The sequence below is a fragment of the Xyrauchen texanus genome, chromosome 44, assembly GCF_025860055.1.
Source record: "Xyrauchen texanus isolate HMW12.3.18 chromosome 44, RBS_HiC_50CHRs, whole genome shotgun sequence".
Classification (NCBI taxonomy): Eukaryota; Metazoa; Chordata; class Actinopteri; order Cypriniformes; family Catostomidae; genus Xyrauchen; species Xyrauchen texanus.
This window is the reverse complement of record NC_068319.1, coordinates 27064214-27086957: the sequence shown is the minus strand read 5'-3', so window position 1 is coordinate 27086957 and position 22744 is coordinate 27064214. Positions and strand designations below refer to the sequence as shown.

General features: G+C 39.2%; 1 protein-coding gene across 1 annotated transcript in view; it reads right to left on the bottom strand.

Annotated features, from left to right (window-relative positions):
* galt (galactose-1-phosphate uridylyltransferase) overlaps positions 1-22744 on the bottom strand; it is a 169143-nt gene that overhangs the window by 70262 nt on the left and 76137 nt on the right. The window contains exon 8 of the mRNA XM_052117683.1: positions 7328-7460. Within this exon, the coding sequence (XP_051973643.1) occupies positions 7328-7460 (133 nt within the window). The remainder of the gene's footprint in view (positions 1-7327; positions 7461-22744) is intronic.

The window sequence follows — 22744 nt, the reverse complement described above, 5'->3', positions numbered from 1 at the left end:
CGGCAGTATGTACATTCCTTCCACAAAAAGTGACAAGCCCTATTCTTTGAGAAGCTTTTCTGTCTTCTTTAAACAAAGTGTACCTCAAAGATTCATATAGCCACAAAGCAATATCTTTCATTATTTATTTTCAGTATTTCTGTCATGCATGAACATTATATCAAATAAGTTTGTTGTACTTTGATAAACAATAAAGAACCTAAAAAGGAACCTAAGAACCTGTTCAGCAAGGTATGTGATAATAAGCGGCTCTCAACTCCCAGAAACGCATTGCAGTATGAATAAATTATGCAAATTACGGTGCTTATAGATTTACTGTTTGCATATTTCATATACACTGTTGTTATTAAATTGTTCTAACTTTCAGTTATGTGTCCTTTGTTGATTATTCAGAGCTCATTTTATTCTTAAAATGTTGTTGGCAATCACCATCATTGTGATTTGTGTGTTAAACGATGAGGTCTTTGTGTGGTGATTGTACTGATAGTGTGAGCAATAAAATACTCAGAGCCACATGGAATTACAAAATAAGAGACATTAATGTTTCTTAATATTTATATAAATTATTCATGATCTATGCACTTTTTCGCAGGGCCCCCCAGGCACGTCAGGGCCCTAGGTGGCCGCCTACAGTAATTTGCATATATGAAAGATCAGTCCTGAACACATCCCATACAAGAATGCAACTTGTTTTAGTAACTGCTTGTTCATCTGTGGAAATGTCGCCTCATAAATCATTTAATTAATTAACTCCTCATCAATTAACACATTTGCCAACACTGTTTGCCATTTTTAATGAATCCCACAGAAGTTTAAATTAAACATAGCATGTGAACTATTCTGGGACTGAATATTTAATGAGGCAAGCACTGACACAGTTAATGATTGGTTGATTGTTGCTAAACAACTCACAATAACATACTTGCACTTCATCACACTGTATGCTTTTGAGGGCAAGTAATACATTTTGAAGAGAAACTGTGAAGTATTTCATCAATCACCGAAATTGAAGTCCGTATTGTATGGAGCCCCTTAGAGGACATATAGGGAATTTATTTGTGAAATATCGTTCCAGGGGTACATTTAAGACAATTAGAGTTCATCTATGGCATTTGTAGTAAAACATATATGGTTTTAAAAACTATGGTCCATGAACCACAAATTAACCATGTTGTTACTATAGTAAATCAAACATGGGCAGAATGATTATTATTTTTACTACCATAGTTTTGGTTTTTGTGTATTATGACTATGGCTTTACCATGGATATCATGATTAGAATATGGTTACTGTAGTAAAACCATAATACATCTTGTGGCTACAATTGTTTTACTACAATATCACAGTTGATCTATTGTTACTGTAGTAATACCATAGTTAATTGTCATAAGAGATGGATAAAGCTGTTGAGAGGAAACCCAAAATAATTGCAAGAGAATGCAAAATTTATTGTGAGGCAACGTAAAATGAATTGTGAGACAATACAAAAATGATTGTGAGGGAAAGCAAATCTTATTGCATGAGAATGCAACATTTATTATGAGGGAACGCAGCACTTATTGTGAGATAACGCAAAACGTATTGCTAGGGTACAAAAAACATATTTCTAGGGATCGCAAAAAGTATTGTGAGGAAAAGCAAAACTTACTGCAAGAGAACGCAAAGCTCATTGTCAGAGAATGTGTAACTTATTGCGAGAGAAAACAAAAAGTATTTCAATAGAAAGTGGAAGTTATTGTGAGAGAACGCTAAACTAAATGCGAGGGAAACAAAACTCATTGCCAAAATACGCAAAACATATTGCAAGGGAAAGCAAAACTTTTTGCGAGGGAACACAAAGTGTATTATAAGGGAAAACAAAAAACGAATCGCAAAGGAATGCAAAACTAATTGCGAGAGACAAACTCATTGCGAGAGAACGAGAAATTATTGTGAGAGAATGCAACACATCACAAGGAAAAGTAAAACTTATTGGGAGGGAACAAAAACGTATCGTGAGAGAATGCAAAACGATCGCAAGGTAACACAACAATTATTGCGAAGACCGAGAAATTATTGTGAGAGAACGCAACACATCGCAAGGAAAAGCAAAACTCATTGTGAGGGTGGTAAAGCCGAACTTAAAACATTATAGTGTGGTAAAGCCAAACTTATTGCGAGAGAACCTAAAATGTATTTCAAGAGAAAGCGGAACTTACTGCAAGAGAACACAAAACTCATTGCAAGGTAACGCAAAATGTATTGTGAGAGAACACAAAAATCATTGCAAGAGAATACAACATTTATTGGGAAAGAATGCAAAACTATCGCGAGGAAAGCAAAATGTTGTGAGGGATCACAAACTATTTTAGAAAATAAATTTCCCTCCTTGTCCTCTAAAGGGCTTTATATTATTAACTCTCAAATCACAAAAATCATTAATCAACTCATGTATACAGAGTCCAAATCAAGTGGGCTCAGTATACCCATATGTAGAGCGGAAGAGGGCGGGCCGGGCTGGAACGAGGGATAAAGGCGGCCAGTGACGACAGTTCGAGAGAGAGAATTAAAGGGCAGCTGCCCTGTATGTGTTTGAGTCTTTTTATTGAATTAAATATTATTTATATTGTTAATGTTAGGGTTACCTTGTCTTGTTTTACCTTTGCCCCTTTGGTTTCCATTTTTGTCCCTTTTGTTTTCCGTAGTTTTCACTTTTGTCCCTTGTTTAGCTCCACTGTCTCAATAGTCTATTGTTTAAAAGAACTACACTTCCCAGTATCCACCTGTCATCATCACTGCCATTTTGTTCATTGTTCTCACCTGTGTATCATTTGTAATCATCCTGTCCTTGTGTATTTATATCCTGGTTTTTGGTTCAGTCCTGGTCTTTTGTTGAATGTTTGTTAATGTAGTTAGCCTGGTCTGTGTTCCCTGCCATAGTTCTCTGTTCATGTTTATTTCCCCATTGAGGGTTTTCCTTTGTGTTTTGTTTATAATAAAGAAAGCTGCATTTGGATCCTCAACCTTCGTCTGCCTTCGTTGTCTGCAATTCGTGACAGTTAAGCTGGTTCTCGCCGCCTCCTTTCCCTTTAACCTCCTTAAACCATATTTAAAGAAAAATGCCATATTTGCCGCCACATTTGATTTAGGCTTTGTACATCAATTCATAAATGATTTGATTTGATTTGATTTGAGAATGAATAACAACTTACAATTAAATCTGTCATAAGAAAATCAGTGATCTTGACATTCTTTAAAACATTTCCTTTTATGCTCTGCAGGAGAAAGAAAGTCATATTTAAGTTATTTGGTAAATCATGACTTCATTTTCATTTTTGGGTGACCCTTCATTGTGTAAAAAGGCAATACATAACTTACACACTGTGAGTCACTTTGGATAAAAGCAACAGCTTTAGGCCAATAACTGTTAGCAACTTCTGTGGATCACCGATTAAAAGCTTCATTAAATTACATTTATGTAATTTGATTGCAGCTTAGTTTTTATCTCTTCATCTCCATGTACATAAAATACAATTTCAGTACAAAACACAAAGAAGATACCACAATGACATTAACATCTTTCAACAACAACAGTTTATCACAGAAACAAACAACACCCACTAGACTCAAAGATGTCAGCATGTCGACTAGGTGATGGCTTCTATAATTGGCAGGCTCAAAGATGGGTTGTGATCTACTGTGATTCTCTGCTGCTCTCTCTGAATAAAGTTGACCCACTCCGTAATTTCTATGACATTTATTTGCATACCGGATTAAAGCTGTCAGGACTAAGCCTGCCAGTGTGAGAGCCATGTATCCGGGTGGAGAATATTTATCTGTTGTCACAGCTCTCTTGGAAAGCCTCTCCTTTACCTTTCGAGACACTGACAGAGCGGCTTTAATAACCAAAGAGGAGTGTGTAGGAGTGTGTGAGTGTGTATGTGTGTCCATGTCAAGTCCAAAACAGGAAAAGGGCACTCGGTGACGTGACAAGGAGAATTAAGGTTTTAAGAAGCTAGTTTGTCAGACTTGAGAAAGAGATAAGGTGTGGTGGTTTTGATGGTTTAGACAGAAATGTTAAGTGCATGAAAAACAAAGAGAGTATATAAATGTGAGAGCTCTCTCAGCTCTTGACTTGACTGACAAATTAACAGCCTACAAATTCATCCTCAGGTTCACAATTCATCCAACTAATGCTAACATTCATTTTCAATTCAAATACATGTTTGCATTTCACAATTAAGGAAAAATGTAATGCCATTTGACATATTTATATAGCCATTACCATATACAGTAACTCCCCCAAATAACTTTTAGAAGTGAGGGAATAGGCACTTTAAAAGCAAATATCGGTGATTGGATCGATATCGGCCAATTGCAGTGGGTATCGGCCTCAGCTCATCTGTTGCTCTATCTGTGCTGTTGAGATCAAGTTTTTAGTTTATAGTTGAATAAAACATTTAACTCTAAAGTGTGTAATTTCGGCATGATTGGTGATGGCAGAGGGAATTCCAAACATGATTACTGTTTTTAAACAGGTTTCCCGAATACTCCTTTTCTGTCATTGGTTGACCCAGTGTTGTTGTGTTGGTTGGGAATCAAACAAACAGAGCAATGTTTTGAAAGCGTCAAAGAGCCACAGTGTTTACAATATTTGGGAAAAAAATTATATATACATATATATATATGTGTATATATATAAAATATCTTATCTCAGTAGGTCCTTAAAATACAAGTGGATGGTGATACAACATTTGAAGCTCCAAAAAGAACAGATAGTCAGCATAAACATCATCCATATCACTCACTGGTTAAATCAATGTCTTAAAGCTACATGATTGCTTTTGGTGTGCGATCAATATTCAAGTACTTTTTGACTATATCTCATTGCTTCCGTTCAGCAGCAGGACAGACACACTTGGAAGAGTGCCGCTGTTTACAACTGAGTAGGAGGAACACTGTACAGAAGCTTTGTTGGTTTTGGTTTAGATGGTTTTATATTTGTATCCGTATGTTTACTCACAATGGTGTGTTTCTGTGCACATCCTGGATGTCTCTGTCAGGGTTCTGCCCTTAAACCCTGACATGTACTGTATTTGTTCTATGTCTGTTTTATGTCTTGGGTCTGGATTCAGCTACTTCATTTGTTTTTGATTTATTTGCTCTGTGGCTGAATCCAGGTACTTCGTTATCTCCTTGTTTCCTTCCTATTTAACCCCATTGTGTTTTTTGTCTTGTACCAGTTCGTTGTGAGATGTTGCATGTGTTTATGTCCCCTGTTAGGTCTTTGACGGTCATGTTCCTGTGTTTTTTCCCCCTTCGGGATAGTTTTTGTTTGTTTTCTGTTATTTTTTTGTTTGAATAAAATTAAATTGCCTCATGCGTTTAGGTCCTTCCCTCACTTCAAACCTGACAGAACGAACTGTCCATTACTGGACCCAGCGGAGGCACTGGGCATTTTTCGATCTCCCAGAACACCACCTACAATGACAATTCTCTGACCCGTTCCATAAGAGAATATGCTCAAGAGTTCACAGATGAGGACTTTAGGTGGTGTTATGGTGAGATTATTTTAAAACACCGTTTCCTGACATGTTTGGACAAACTGGTCTGTGTGGGGGAGCTGGGTGAAATCTTTTGCTGGCCTTTTTGGGATTTGGTGGACCACTTCAGCTGGCTTGTAGAGATGGAACTTCTACTGCAGGGGTGGAACTCCAAATACCAAGACACTTCTCTGCCAGTTCCCAGTCATCCCTCTGGCCATTCCCCTGCCGTTCCAAGTGCTCGAGGCCACGGGGTCTTTCCCCTGCCAGTGTAAAAGGCCACAGAGGCCGTTCCCATTACTGCCAGCACTAGCGGCCATGGAGCCTATTCCCCAGCCATTCCCAGTGCCCACAGCCATGGAGGCTGTTCATGTCACTGCCAGCGCTCATGGTCACGGAGGTCGTTCCCCTGTCATTCCAAGTGCTCGCGGCCACGGAGGCCATTCTCCTGTCACTGCCCATGCTTATGGTCACAGAAGTTGTTCCCCTGTTACTGCCAGTGCCCACGGCCACGGAGGTTGCTCCCTTGTCACTGCCAGTGCCTATTGCCACCGAGGCTATTTTCCTGTAGCTCACCTCACTCCCGTCCTGGAGTCATCTGTCCTCGCTCCCATCCTGGAGCCGCCTGTCCAGTTCCCTTTTGCCATTGACAAGCCTGTTCAGTTCCCTGTGGCTTTCGACGAGTGCATCCAGTTCCCTGAGACTGTCGATAATCCTGTCTAGTTTCCCGTAGCTGTCAACAGACTTGCCCAGTTTCCAGTGCCTGCTGCCACCCTGCTAACCTCATCCCTGTCCTGAAGCCTCCTCCCAGGCCGCCGGACCCCACCCCATTCCTGGACCCTCTTCTCAGGCTGTAAGACTCTGCACCCTTACTGGACCCTCTTCTCAGGACGCCTGACCCCACCCTCTACCTTGAGCAGCCTACCAGGCCACACCCTACCTGAAGCACCCATCCCTCCCCTCATTGGTCTATTTCACCCTGGTCTGTTCCGACGGCACAGCCCTGGACTTTTCTGTTTTCCCCCTCGCCCCCCACTGTTTATCAAGTTTCCTGTTTTTGTTTTCTGTCTAGTTTGGTGACATCTGGTATCTGTCCCCTTGAGAGGGGTTACTGCCAGGTTTCTGCACATAATTTTGGGATTTTTCCCCTTTATGGCAGAGCCCTGACATTTACGTGTTCTATGTCTGTTTTATGTGTTGTGTCTGGATTCAGCCACTTTGGTTAGTTTGATTTATTTGCTCTGTGGCTGAATCCAGGCACTTGTGTTTTGTCTCGTGCTCTGTGAATGCATTTGGGTTTGTGTTTTCTCATTCCCTTGTGCATTTGTGTCTGTCTTCAGTGATAAACCTGCCCTCTCATTGGCCTTTTTATCTGTCTGATTATTAGTTGATTGTTTTCACTTGCAATCAAGTGTTCATTATCTCCTGATTTCCTTCCCTATTTAAACCCATTGTGGTTTTTGTCTTGTGCCAGTTCGTTGTGGGATGTTGCTTGTGTTTATTTCCCCTGTTAGGTCTCTGGTGGTCATGTTCCTATCAAGTCGGATTTCTGTTGGTTCCAGCCCAGCTCGTCATTGTGTTGTCACCCTAGACCTTGTTTGTTTTTTGTTATATTTTTTGTTTTAATAAAAGCCCATTGAATTGCCTCCTGTGTTTGGGTGCTTCCCTCACTTCAAACCTGACAGTCTCAACCAAGAGAAAAACTTGAGATAATGTCCAAACATGCAAATGAAAATATGCAACTAATTTGAAGTATCTTTTATAAGACAGATACAGATAATGTAACCATACAAATGGAGTCTTACTGTCTCTCTCTTGGGCGGTGAGGTCAAGAAGACGCAGGACATGTCGTCTTGGCAACAACAGCGTCTGAAAGGGCCAAGTCGCCCAATATGGCACCACCACCAACCAGTGTTCATTTTCCACTACAACACGCTCCTATTAGTAAAGAGAAAACAACAGTTCATTAGGTACAAAAATTATGTTATTCAGTGGAATTGAAAATGAATAAAATGAATGTTATTCAGATTTTTAGAGGGCAATATATAATATTTTATTATATATGAGCTCTTTGTTTTAAGATTGAGGCTATGAAATGTTGAAAATTCTCTCAACATTTACTCATCATCATACCATCCCAGATGTATATGAATTTCTTTCTTCTGCAGAACACAAACAAAAATTTTAAGAAAAATGTCTCGGCTCTGTAGGTCCTTACAATTCAAGGAAATAGGGTCCAGAATTTTAAAGCTCAAAAAAGGACATAAAAGCAGCATAGAAGTAATCCAGTTGTTAATCCATATATTCAGAATTGATATACTGTAAGTGTGGATGATAAAAAGATAAATATTTAAGTCATTTTAATATAAATTCTCCTTCCTGCCCAGTAGGCATAGGCGGAAATCGCGGGGGGTCAGGACCCCCCCATCTGAGGGTTGTCCCCCACTAAAATATCATTAAAATATGTGTATTGTAAATAATATAATGATATATTCTTAAAATAATTGTTTAAGAAATAAAATAATACAAATGCAAACGGGCAACAACAAAAAAACCCTCGGTGTCCCCTTCAAAAATTGCTCTTGAGAATTGTTATGTTTATTGTCCCCCCCAACATTTTGATGAAATGTTCACCCCTGCCAGTAGGTGGCAATATGCACAAATAATGTGAACCGCAAAAACAAAAGAAGAAGAATGTGAAATAAAAACTAGAGATTTATAGTAAAAAAGGACTTAAATATTGATCTGTTTCGTACCCACACCTATCATATCGCTTCTGGAGATATAGATTTAACCACTGGCATCATATGGATTATTATTATGTTGCCTTTATGTGCTTTTTTGAGCTTCAAATTTCTGGACCCCATTCACTTGCATTGTATAAACCTACAGAGCTGAAATATTTTTCTAAATATCTTCATTTGTGTTTTGCAGAAGAAAGTAAGTCATATACATCTGGAATTTTCATTTTTGGGAGTACTATTTATTAAGGGCAGTGTATGAATGTAAAATAGTGCTTAATGATTTGCATGTGCAGAGTGAGATTTGTGAAAGAGTAAATCAAATTGCAAGCCCAATTTATTGCATGCGCAGGGAAGGTTTTTAAAGGTATAAATCAAGTTGCAAGCGTAAGGAAAAAATATTAGCAATACTTTCTTACTTTGCAAAAGTATAATTCATGTGTTGTGAATTTGTAATTGCATATTAACACAAAGTAAATCTAGTGTGTATTTTTTCTGACTTTATTTTTTTGATGATTACATTTTTGGCACAGTTTTTGCACCTAAACATTGCCAAAAACATTGCAAACCTACAATCAGAGATATGCAAGCAAAGAAAGGGTGTCATGAACAGCAAAACAGATTGACTGTGTAGAATCAGTCTGTATGTGTAAAAGAAACTACCGTAAACGTGTAAATGACTTGTGTTTGTGGCAGAAATATTTTCCAGAAATAACCCGAAATACACTGTTCCGTCTTCCCTTTGTTGCGCTCACACCCTTGGCACAAATTTCTCACTGAAAAGAGTTTTGAAAAGGCGGGTCTACCTGCTTCTAGTAACCAATCAAATGAGGCTTTCCTTGACCAGTTTACTCTGACCTGATTGGTTTAATAACATGACAGACAGTTTCTTCTTCATTTGGCTCAGTGTCGTTCCTCTGGGTATCTCTCCTCTTGCAAATATTAAACTGAAATATTAATACATACACATTCTTTTATTGTGAGTGTAAAGCTGATCCAACATTGTTTATTGAAACAAATATGATTCTCAATCTGGTGTTCAAATGTTTCTTCTTGTTGCTATTCATTATTTTAATTATATTTTTTAATGACTTAGTATTATCATTGGCATGGAAAATGGGTGGCTGGATGAATGGTACTTGCTTGTATCATAGCACTAATTCTAGAAAAAAGTGGTATAAGTAAACTCTCTTATCTATCTGTTCACAGAGGTTCATTTTGTATGGCTTACTTTATTCATTTGTTTTCTAGCATGAGTTCTGTGATACCAGCTAATTCCATCTATTCATTAAAATGCCTTGCCAATGATAATTAACAGTAAATATAATTAAATTGTGCATATATTAATATTTACGAGGAGGCGGTACCGGCTAAACAGTCAACATAATGTTTAATAATAAAACTCAACATAAACAGACACGCAGGCAACACGGACATGTGCATCTCTCTCTCTCTCGAACTGGCTGATTAGCCCGATTCAGGGCCGGCCGTGCCCTCCTACTCATCACAGTCACTTTAAAACAAAAGCATCTTCCAAATGCATATACGTAAAAGTTAATGGAAGTGAAATAGGTAAGTTCTGTATGATTCATACAGGAAACAAAACATTGCATTTTAATACAGCAGTAAATCTATTCACTGTACTCTTAAATTAAAATGCAGATATTACCACAGGCACTATCGCAGAGTCTGAACTCCAAACCACAGCATATAAAACTCAAGTCATGAAGAAGAAAATGCACTTATATGAGCCTGAGGGGCCACGTCAAGAATTTAACCCTCATAAAATGTGACCGATGTATGATTAAAATGACCCAAGTAAATTATAACGCAATGATAACGAACCCATAGGAACCCAAGGACGGGATTTGATGGCTGATTTGGAACATGACATCCTGTGATGGATTACAAAATGCCTGAAGTTGACGTGCAGTAGTTACAGTGCGGCGGGCGCTGATGAGGAGGTGGCGTTTGACAAAGCACAGTACTGTTTGGCAGTGAGTGATGGCGACTGATTAGAGTCCTCATTTCACACTGATCTTCACACACACTGACTGCAGGGAGGAGAGAGTGAAAGCAGGCATTGAGCACCGACATGAGAGAGACAGAGATATGGAGAAAAAGCAGCTGGGACTGGCAGTCTGGGCAAGATGTCAGGGAGAATGACAGAGATAGATAGAGACTTGGAATGGAGTTTTTTTTTTCAGGTTCATGAATTTTCTTAGATGTATGTATTTTTTGAGTTGCTGCCTTGAATATAAACTCTTCAAATAATTCAAAATAATTATAACAACAGTTCTAATCTGACCAAGCAGAGAATTGTTGCAAACAGAGCACGCCAAAAGAGCTATAAAGCGACCACCCACTCCCATGAAGCACTGTGAACCTCTCAAACTACTTGTAAATTTGTATATACAGTAAATGAATATTTAGTTTATTAACTATACTTACAGGATAAGTACAGGATTATACATGATGGTGCCGCAAATGGCCGCCACGGTGTAGAGCTCTCCAATTATTTTGCCATTTTATTTTTGTCCTGTGTTTAGTAAGTTCATTTAGTTTTAACAGGGACAAATTGCTAAACATTCGGTAGCACATACCAGACAATCTTGTCTCTGTTTTTGACTATTCAGATGTTTTTCTGTGCATTTTATTTGTATAGAAAAATCTGTCCGAATAGCACGCTAAGTGGCGCAAGCAAGGGAAGTGAACCAGCGTACTGATCAAGCTACAACAGCGCGGCATTCAAATAGCGCTGCCGATTATTCATCTAGCGAATCTCCACTCTCTTCCTAACAAAACAGACAAACTACTTCTCCTCACCCATACAAACAAGGACTTTTCAAACTCCGCTGCCTTGTGCTTAAAAGAAACCTGGCTGAGTGAAGCCATTACCGACATCTGCCGGGCATCCAGCTGTTCAGAGCGGATCGTATCATGGAGTTATCGGGGAAAACGAGAGGCAGTGGAACATGCTTTGACATCACTGAAAGTTGGTGTACAAATGTAACAAAGTTAAAGAAGATGTGCTGTCCGAATCTGGAAATGCTCTTTATTATGCTCTTTAGTCTTTATACTCGCCATGGGAGTTTTCCTTGTTTATTCTGGTGAGTGTTTACATTCCTCCACAAGCGTGTGTGAGTGCAGCGCTGAATCAGCTGGATAATCAGATCACAGACAGAACAGCAATACCCAGACTCACTTATTATTATTCTTTACGATTTTAACAGAGCCAATCTCACCTGTGAACAGCCAAAATACAGACAGCACATTACATGCCCTACCAGAGACAGAAATATAATATATTACTGCCTACACAACATTAACAGATGCATAACACTTTGTCCCTAAAACAGCTTTGGGGCACTCTGATCACTGTCTGGTTCATCTTCTTCTGACCTACTGGCAGAAATTTAAATCAGATAAGCCCGTGGTAAGGACTGTAAATAGATGGACCAATGAAGCAAAGCTGGAACCACAAGCAGATACTGTGACATTACATATCAGATTCTGTGAGGATATGTGCAATCCTACTTTGACTTATTTAACATTCAACAATGACAAACCATGGTTTACAGAAAAACTCAGGCAGCTTCGTCAGGGCAAAGAGGATGCTTACAGAAGTGGGGATAAAATATTGTACAATCAGGCCAAAGACACACTGACAAAGGAGATTTGAGTGACTAAGAGAAGCCACTCTGAGAAGCTGAAAAACAAGTTTGCATCAGTGTGGAGAGGCCTGAAAGACAAACCAACTACAAGACACTACCAACCAACTCTGTAGAGAATCAACAACTGTCTGACGATCTGAATGTGTTTTACTGTAGATTTGAAAACCCCAGTCTCACTCCCCACAACCAATCTGATCTTCTCTTCACACAAACATCAACACCTCCTACAACCCCCCTACTTCCTCCTCCTGCTACTCAACTTGCACGTAGTATCTGTGAAGAGGATGTGTGCCGGGTCTTCCGGAAACAGAAGACAAAGAAAGCATCACTGGACCCTTTCTGGACCCCCTTCACTTTGCTTATCGAGCAACATCTGGACAGACCATAGACATATGCAAGGATCCTTTTTGTGGACTTCAGTTCGGCTATCAACACCATTATCCCAGCTATTCTCCAGACTAAATTAAACCAACACTCTACTCCCACCTCCATCTGTCAGTGGATCACCAGCTTTCTGACGGACAGGCAGCAGCTAGTGAGACTGGGGAAATTCACTTCCAGCACCTGTACCATCAGCACTGGTGTACCCCAGGGATGTGTGCTCTCCCCACTACTCTTCTCCCTGTACACCAATGACTGCATCACCAAGGACCCCTCTATCAAGCTTCTGAAGTTTGCAGATGATACTATTGTATTTGGCCTCATCCAAGATGCTGATGAGTCTCCATACTGAAGAGAGGTTGAACAGCTGGCTGACTGGTGCAGCCAAAACAACCTGGAGCTTAACATGCTCAAAACAGTGGAGATGACTGTGGACTTCAGAAAAAACACCCCAGCATTCTGTGGCAGAAGTGGAGTCATTCAGGTTCCTGGGTTCTACCATCTCACAGGACCTGAAGTGGGAGACCCACGTTGACTCGATTGTGAGAAAGGGCCAGCAGAGGTTGTACTTAATTTGCCATTTGAGGAAGTTCAATCTGCCACAGGTGTTGCTGATACAGTTTAACTCTGCAGTCATTGAGTTGGTCCTCTGCACTTCAATAACTGTCTGGTTTGGTTCAGATACCAAGACAGCAAATTTACACTGTTATACAAGCTGTACACTCACTACTTTACATTGTAGCAAAGTGTCATTTCTTCAGTGTTGTCACATGAAAAGATATAATCAAATATTTACAAAAATGTGAGGGGTGTACTCACTTTTGTGATATACTGTATATATATATATATATATATATATATATATATATATATATATTTATTTATTTATTTTTTTTTTTTTCTACCTAATATTAGAATATTAGAGATATCTTATGGCTCTGGGACATGTTTTTCCTTAACTAAATTAAACTAAACTAATACACTGCCTTTTTGTTTGGCGTTCTGTATGGCACCTTGGCAACAATCTGGAAGCAATCTCCTTATACTGGCTTGTTGTTTACTGTAATGTTCACAAAAACATCATGTAAGAATCTGGCACATGCATTGTTGTTTATGCCATGCTCTTATATGGATATGTAAACTACGAGCACAAGCATGTTTTTTCCAATTCCAAAACTAACAGTGTGAAAATAGATGAAAACTTGCTTTGGAATATTTGAAAATAGCTGCTGGTTTCTTCACATTATTTCATAGTTTAATATTCTCAGGTCTGCCAATGAAGACAGCATTCACACTGTGTCAGTAAGGATAAATCTGAGTGAGTCACATGAGAGAGACACAGCTCAAGTGATTAAACATTTTACAAGAGCAGCTCCGTCAAACAATGTGATTGCACTACTGTGTGTTATTAAATAAGCATTTAGGTTCTACTTACAAATACATTATTTAACAATGTCTTGAGCGGGAACAGAAGCAGTTTCCACGGAGATGACACTGTCGAGAGCGTTTGTGACAACTTCTGTGAGTGCTTGGCAGGTGGGAACGTAAGTTCAGAATGTCCTTCCATGACGTTTTTATGAGCCGTTAGGAAGTTATTATTCTTGCACTAAACACACTTCCATCAACTTGATTTTTTTCATATTCTGTTTGTAATTTCAGCATGTGCTCAGAGAAGTCTTAAATCAATAAGTTAGTTATTACATTTCTAGATAATTTCATGCATCCATTGACACTACGTAATAGCAACAGAATGCCAAAGTATAACAAATATTGCACATACTGTAAATTAAGCATTGACACTTTTAAAAGCATCTCAAAACTTGAGTTAGATGTTACAAAATGAATAGCTTGCAAAGTTTTTTCATTTGAGAATTAAAAAGAACCGGCTCATAACAGTCATTCGTTCGGGAATCCACCTACATTGGCCACACTGTTTGCTAATTCAATGGCAGTGTTGCAGTGCTGCTCAATGGTAGCGCAGAAAAACTGTCAGATGGACGGACGGACTGATGGATTATGATACTGATAATAGGTTATGGTTGGGATGGGGTCGGGTGGATGGTTGGATGGATGGATGGAAAGATGGGTTATGGTTGGGATGGGATGGATGGATGGATGAATGGGATGTGATGGGAAGGGATCGATGGGAAATTAGATAGTCATTCATTTGGGGCTCTATTGTACATGCCGTGTCTTTTGCGCCATGGATTAAAAAGAAATAGGTGATGGATGGATGGATGGATGGATGGATGGATGGATGGATGGATTATGGTTGGGATGGGATGGGAAGGGAAGGGATCAATGGGAAAATAGATAGAGTCATTCATTTGGGGCTCTATTGGACATGCCGTGTCTTTTGCGCCATGGATTAAAAAAATATCAGGAAGGAATCAGGCTATACTGGTTGTGTTGTATGTTTCACGCTGTAGATTCTAAGGAACTAGCTTATAAGAGTCATTTGTTTTCAGTTCAGACCTCAACCCTTGTTCTGAGAAAAGGTGTAGCATCATTTGTTTGCAGATTCCGCTTGATTTGATTTTTCTTTTTTAAATAAAGAAATACAGAAATGTTTAAGTGCCATAAAATAAAATATGTATTAATAATAGTATTATTATTAATAATAATAATAATATGAATATGAATATGAATATGAATATATAATTACTATTATTATTATTATTATTGTTGTTGTTGATATTAATATTATTATTACATGAAACTCTGCAGTATACTTTAACTGCACAGATCAATCAGGCATCTATGCATCCTGCATTTTATCTTTTCTCAACTGCCAAACCCTCGTGACAAAATCTCATCTCCAGTTGTAAAATAAATTCATGAAAGACATCAGTGTGCAAGAAATGGGCTTGTGTTTTTCCAAATATGCTAAATGGCACTTGGTTTCATGGGGTTGTCTGGAAATCAGAATCACATTTCATCTTGAGAGATGGATGGGTAGGGAAGAGGATTTTGGTGGACACATGCCAATGAGGGTCACGATAAAGAAACGCCTTCATATATGGGACACGACTGTGCAAACAATCCTCGAGTAACCCTGCCTTGTGGGTGTCCTTGTGTAATCGTCTGTAATTGCTTAAATGTCCACTGTTTCATACCTCTTTTTATTGCTACGGCAAGCATCACTATTATTGCTCATAGCTAAGGTTAGGGATTATTCAAACCCCCTAAATCTAAGTATTAAACTTTGGTGTGTTACTCATTCTGCTTTGTGCTTTTTTGTTTTTTGTCATAGTTTAAGTCTTGTGACGAAAATGTCCTGATTTATTCAATCGTCATGAATTATTCAATCATATTAGTCAGTTACGAGGCTCATTGAAGAGGTGTGAAATCACTTTTCTAAGCAATCAGCCTTACAATATTTGTCTGGCAGACAGTAAAACCAGCATCACATGGGAAATCAACAAGTTGCTTATGAAAGTTCATGTACCCAATGTAACTAAATGCTTCAATTTACTTAATAATAATGATAATATTTTGACCGGTCTGGATATGTTACATAAAACGTACTCATTATACTAATTCAAAACAACAATAATACTACAGAATGTTAACCACTTTTACTGTTTGAATCGTATCTCTGATTAAACACAGTGTGAACGGTAAATCTTTGCTTTGTTTCAGTCTCAATGCACATTTTTTTCAGTGTAGACATCAGGCAATTTGCCATTATAGAAACATGCCTGTTGACATTGTAACTGATATATTTCCAAATTAATTGATATTGAATCAAATAAAAATTTGGAAAACCAATGACAACACCCAGCACTACAAATATGATGTGATGCTTATTTAATTTGATTGGTAATAGCCTATAATATATCATTCTTCAAACTGAATGAACTGATTAATTTGAAGTATTTGACATAAAAGGACATAGAGTCATTTTATAAGGTTAGGATTTCTTGGAGCCAACGGCCAATGGTATTTGGCCCACCGATTACCCTTGGACCAAACAAGGTCAACTGGGGAGTGAGGCGGGGGTCAATGACAAAGGCAGAGTTTTGTCGAACTTGCCTGGTAGTGTATCCAGCGCACAACGGTAGAGGTTCAAGAAAATAAAAATAAAACATTGTGGGTACAGTAAAAATCTGTTAAAGTGCACAGTGGACAAAGCAGTGCCCAAAGAAAGAACTTTCCATTGTTCTAAGTCAAGGACTGTGTGCCGAATCCATTTTTAATAGCAGAATTTTCAACCTACTGTTGCCGAATTCACAGTGTGATTTGTCTGGAGAAAAATGGGCGGACAAATTCCATAAACTTACTAAAGGAGGAACCTAAATCATATTTAGAGAACAGAATATCTTGTGACTTGTGAGTGGGCCATTAATCAACAGAAAACCCTTGCAATGCCTTAGCAACCAGTCCAAAACAACCTAACGACCTTAAAACAATGTGCTAAAAAAATGCTCCAAACACCCAAGCAACCACCTAGCTATACCTATGAAACCACCCAAAAAACCCTAGCAACGTGTTGCAAATTGTAATGCACTAAAAACTACTCAGAAAACCATAAACAACTGCATAGCAATGCCCTGGCAATCACCCACAAAACCCAAGCACTGAGGCGGCGAGCACCACTCACATTATAATGTACTGTATATGCACAATGTTTAGAATGCATAATACTCATCCATTAAACAATAGGTACTGATGCATATATATAAGCCATTGATGTAATGATAAGGAATGTATTAACTCATCCCAGAATGCAATTCTCTCATAAACTAAATTTGGCTTAAGTCATGTCAGACTTGTTACCCGTGGTTAGAAATTCACCCCTATGGTCCTCAGGGTGTCGATGTACCTGCTGACAAGACTACAAGACAAATCAGTGATTCTTTTGGATTCTTGCTCTCATCTTTTAATCTCTTTCATAAGGTGCAAAACCCTCAGAGGACCCTCACAAGGAGCGCAAAGACCTACTACCGCAGTCACAAAGATTTTCCACAGAGGACGAGACCCCTTCATATGGATAAGGCCACTGAAAGTGAAGGTCAGTTGATGTACAGACAGATATTTTTCATTTATAATGTCCATGCTGTCAAAATGTCAACAGTCTAACCTTTACTTTTAAATTCTGATTTTGCATTTGTGAGGTATTTTTATAGAGTCGTAGAATGTCTGCAGCTATCAACCACATCAACGTGACAATGGATAGTAGAGTAGTCAGACTTTTAACTAACGGTATAAAGTCTGGTCCACTTTTTACATTATTCTGAACAAGAGCCGCCCATTTAGACAGGAAAGGTCAGTCTGACTGACATGTAAAGCAACCAGTCACAGTTTATTTTTATAAACTATTTAGGAGAGGTTTATTCCAGTTGATACCACAATAAGAGATTGGTGTGGAACAATGGTGAATGAGATTTGGAGATTGCATAATTAAAATATTTTTTTTTTACTATACTGACAATTAGGGATTAGGGGGTAGATATAATATGCATTCCTGTTTACTGTATTACATAATTTACACCAAAACATTTGAGCTGTCAAAATTAACGCGTTAACTCGTGCAATTAATTTAAAAAGTTTAACGTATAAAGTTTTCTCAATTGTGATTAACACATTTACCATTAAAACAGCATAAACCAGCATAAACACAGGTATGTGTCCACCTGGAGTCATTACACTGACATGCACACCACAACCACACACCAGTAATTCAGTGTCAGTGATTAAGTGATGGGGAAAGGAGCTCTTAATGCTATTTTTTGTACAAAACAAGTCCAGATGGAACTTATGACAGAAATCAAATCTTTTTCAGCCTAAGTAAGGTACGCCAAGTCTTAACTATCACAAAAATGCATAATGAGATGTTTTTGTCTGCAAGCGCTTTTCATGTGGAGTTCAAAGCGGCGCTGAAACCCTGACATGAATCATGAACATGGCTTCAAGATTGCTGTAACAAAGTGGATAGCCACAGTCTGACAGCAGATTAATATTGTGGAGGATGAGAGTTTAAGACATTTAATGACCATTGCAATGAATATGCACCCTATGTGGGGACTGTTCTTTCCATTAGTCAAACTCCCCCTTAGACATTGGGGAATGTTTAAATTTAATTTCATTGGTGCCATTTTAGTGCATTTCTATTTTTATTCTTTGGAAAACTTTGTTTGGAAAATGCTAATAAAAAATTATTCATACATATTATTTTGCATTTTGACTGGAAAATAAGTATATTTAGAGTCAAATTTCAGCACGTTCAAAATCTGCAATCAATAATGATTAATTATGAAAAAGCACTACTAAAACTACAAGCTTTTGGTGCCATTTTATGGACATTTCAGGAAACTGGAACTCACATGTGCCCATATGTTCAACAAAACTTCCAGCTTTGGCCACTGGGAGCAGTGATTCAAATTTTGGTAAGCACAGACCGATTTCAGCAGCAAAAATGTGTGATCAGTCTGAAAACTCAATTAATATTGCGATATTACAGACCATGAAAAGTAGGCGTAAAACTGAATTTCATTTAAAAGAGACGTTGGTGTACAACGATAATCAATTGAGGCACAATATGATTATAACCTGGCATATAGCCAGATGCACTGTGTAGTCAAGCTCACCTTCTGCCAATTCAGGTATATAGAACATAGAGGTAGAGAGATGCTGTACAGTCCCGGTACAGTGATATAATCTATTTCAAACATACTCAACCCTAAATGGTGAGTAAAAACAATCTGAACTATGCTTGGTTGCTTTATGTGACAGTCCAACAGTCTTTTCCTATCTACATAGGTGGTTCATGTCTACAATAAATTCAAATTGAACCCAATAGTCCAAAGTCTGGATATGCATGACTATATTTGTGTGGGACTTTTGGTAAGAGAAACAGAATCCAATCAGAACCCAATCAGGTGCAATCAGAGCACAATAAGACAAGTATATCAGTAAAATGGGGTGAACAGTCTTCATATACACTAGACGTCATGCTGTGCTCCCTGTTGGTTGGTTGATTGTGGCCTAACTAGATGCCAGAGGGAGACGCTGATGCATTGAGACAGCCCAGTTCTCTTTGAACAGAGCAGAGCTCTTTTGCTGATGTATGACGAACTACACATCTAATCCTACAATCTGTCTGCCGCTTGACTGTAATTTATTTTTCTCCAGCTGTCTTATGAAAGAACCTCTAGATTTGCTGGAAGCATCTACACACTCTGTAAACAATAGCTTCAGCAGCCTCCCCTGAGACAGTGAGGAAATCTTTGGGTAACAGCGGCTGGTTCGGATCACTGTATTTAAAAACAATCAGCAATAATCTCCAATGAGGACAGCACAAGCTGCGAGCAGTGTTAAACTGGGCCGGAACGATCCGGAACGGCATTCCGTCACCTTCGATTAAAACAAATATTGACAGTTTGTTTTGTCAATCCATTCCATCCAATCCAATCCATTTTTCTATGCTCCAGTCCAGTTTTTGCCTGGTCCAGTACACACATCTGCATTTAGCGAAAGGGAATAAGAGGGACATTTCTGGACTCGTAATGATGGCAAGAAAGGTTGTTTGTCCAACCTCGTCCTCGCATCTTCACAATGTTCTCCTCAGGGTGAGGAATGTGGTTTTAAGAGTTATTTTGGTTTTAAGTTTTTTGTCTCAAAATTCAAAGATGGACACAACAGTCAGTATGATAAAGAATTAAACACAGAAACAATGCTAATTAATATTGATAGGAGGATAACATGGTGATCAGAATTTCCTGTCATATCCGGCATTGTTGAATTTGATTTCTTTTTAACACACAGACATTAATAGTTAATAATAACTAATTGGAAACAACACCATAAATAGTATGGCGGGGGAGTTGAACATCAGTCGAAAAAAGACAACTCTCCAGAGAGAAAACCCCGTACATTAATTCAGTTGGAACACTGATGTGCATAAAGAACAAATCATAAAATAAACACATCTCTTGTGTTCGATACATCAAGCCAAAGAACAGCTGGCAAAGAGATTTTTCAACCTGGTTTCACCATTTTGAAAGTGATCTGCTTTTTTGTTTATTTTGTAAAAATGACATAAAAGCATAAATACAAAGGAGTTCCTTTCCTTGAGCATGTTAAGTTACAAAAGCTTGACAGCTTTATTGAATTAAAAATAAACATACTAAATCAAACAACTTTCAAAGTCTTAGTTTCAGATGCATCATAAGTGTAAGACAAGTTCGTTTTGTGATATATTGTTCATTAAATGTGCAGGGGACCCACTTATATTGGATAAATATATAGGCACCATGAATTTTTATTGTATGGAAAAGAGCAGCTTTGACATTTCATTAATAACAAACTAGAAAAAGTATGCATACTTCGTGAGACATGAGGGGAAAAATAGTGGAAAATGTGCAGTGACTAAGTTCAATAAAGTACAGAAAACATGTAGACATTTTCTATAAACCCTTTAAGATCAGATTGGCCCACACAGAAGAAAAATAATTACATAAACTACAGTTCCCCTTCTGTCGCTCACTCGACATTGTGTTGATGTAGTGACACTAAGGGTTGCTCTTGAGAGCCCTGAAACACCTACATTTTTGAGAAAAGGCCAATGGGAATTGGCGAGTTGAATTTGCATGACACTCCCCCGGACATACGGGTATATAACGAGAAGGAATGCCCATGTTTTGTCAATCCATTCCATCCAATCCAATCCATTTTTCTATGCTCCAGTCCAGTTTTTGCCTGGTCCAGTACACACATCTGCATTTAGCGAAAGGGAATAAGAGGGACATTTCTGGACTCGTAATGATGGCAAGAAAGGTTGTTTGTCCAACCTCGTCCTCGCATCTTCACAATGTTCTCCTCAAGGTGAGGAATGTGGTTTTAAGAGTTATTTTGGTTTTAAAAAAAAATAAACTACAGTTCCCCTTCTGTCGCTCACTCGACATTGTGTTGATGTAGTGACACTAAGGGTTGCTCTTGAGAGCCCTGAAACGCCCAGAAAAGGCCAATGGGAACTGGCGAGTTGAATTTGCATGCCACTCCCCCGGACATACGGGTATATAATGAGAAGGAATGCCCACTCTCATTCAGATTTTTTCTTCGGAGCCGAGGGGTTGTGTATCAGCGAACTGAATACTACTGCTGTTCCATTCACCTCAAAGAAGTATATGCTGTGGATATATGGCACATTCCAGCGGCTTTCTCTCCGTCTGCACGCCTAGTGCAGATTACACCCCTGGGCACTTCGACAGCGCTACTAAGAGTGTATATTTCTGCTGAAAGAGTATATTTCCTCTTTAAGAGCAAACATATTGACGTGAACGTCTTTTTAAAGATGCCTTTACGTCTTTGTGGGATTCATGGATGTGGTCGTTTTCTCTCCACCTCTGACGGCCACAGGAGCTGCCTCACATGTCTGGGCAACAATCACACTGAGGCAGCATTTGTGGATGGTTCATCTTCTCATTGCGAGAATATGACCATGGCAACGTTGTGGTCATGCCTTTCCCTCTTCTGGGGGAATTAAAAATTCCCAAGTCCAGTTCTCGTGATTTAGATGGCCGGGCGAATCAGTACAAGGTCCTCCCCTTTGGCCTTTCACCTCGCGTCTTCACAAAAGTTACAGAGACAGCTCTTGCCCCGTTAAGGGAAGTGGGCATCAACATACTCAACTACCTTGATGACTGGCTGATTCTAGCATTCTCTCGAGAGTGGCTGTGTGCACAAAGGGACCTGGTGCTTACGCACCTCAGCCGTCAAGGGCTTCGATTCAAATGGGAAAAGAGCAAGCTCTCCCCGGTTCAGAGCATCTCTTTTCTCAGCATGGAGTTATACTCAGTGTCGATGATTGCACGCCTCACAAGCGAACGCGTGCAGTCAGTGGTGAACTGCCTGAACTCATTCAGGCGTAGGATAGCAGTTCCACTGAAACACTTTCAGAGGCTCCAGGGGCATATGGCATCATCGGCGATGGTCATGCTCGGGTTGATGCATATGAGACTGCTTCAGGACTGGCTTCAGACTCGAGTCCCGAGATGAGCATGGCACCGTGGCACACATCACGTGGCTGTTACGCCCCTCTGCCGCCACTTATTCAGCCCTTGGACAGACCTTGCATTTCAACGGGAATGTGTTCCCCTACAGAAAGTATTCAGAAGTGTCGTGATCTCCACAGATGCCTCCAGGTTTTGCTGGGGCACTGTGTGCAACAGGAACACAGCCACTGGTTTCTGGACAGGACAATGGCTGTGTTGGCACATCAACTGCCTATAGTTGCTCGCTGTACTGCTCGCCCTGCGGAGGCTATTGCCATTGATCCGGGGCAAGCCCGTGTTGGTGAGGCAGGACCTATAACTGTGCCTCTTCCGTGTGCGGTTGGTGAGCCCATGTGTCTTATTGCCACATGTTGACCTACGCTTTTGGGCAGGATGTTGTCTCCATGGGGTCTTTTCCCCCTGAAAGAATA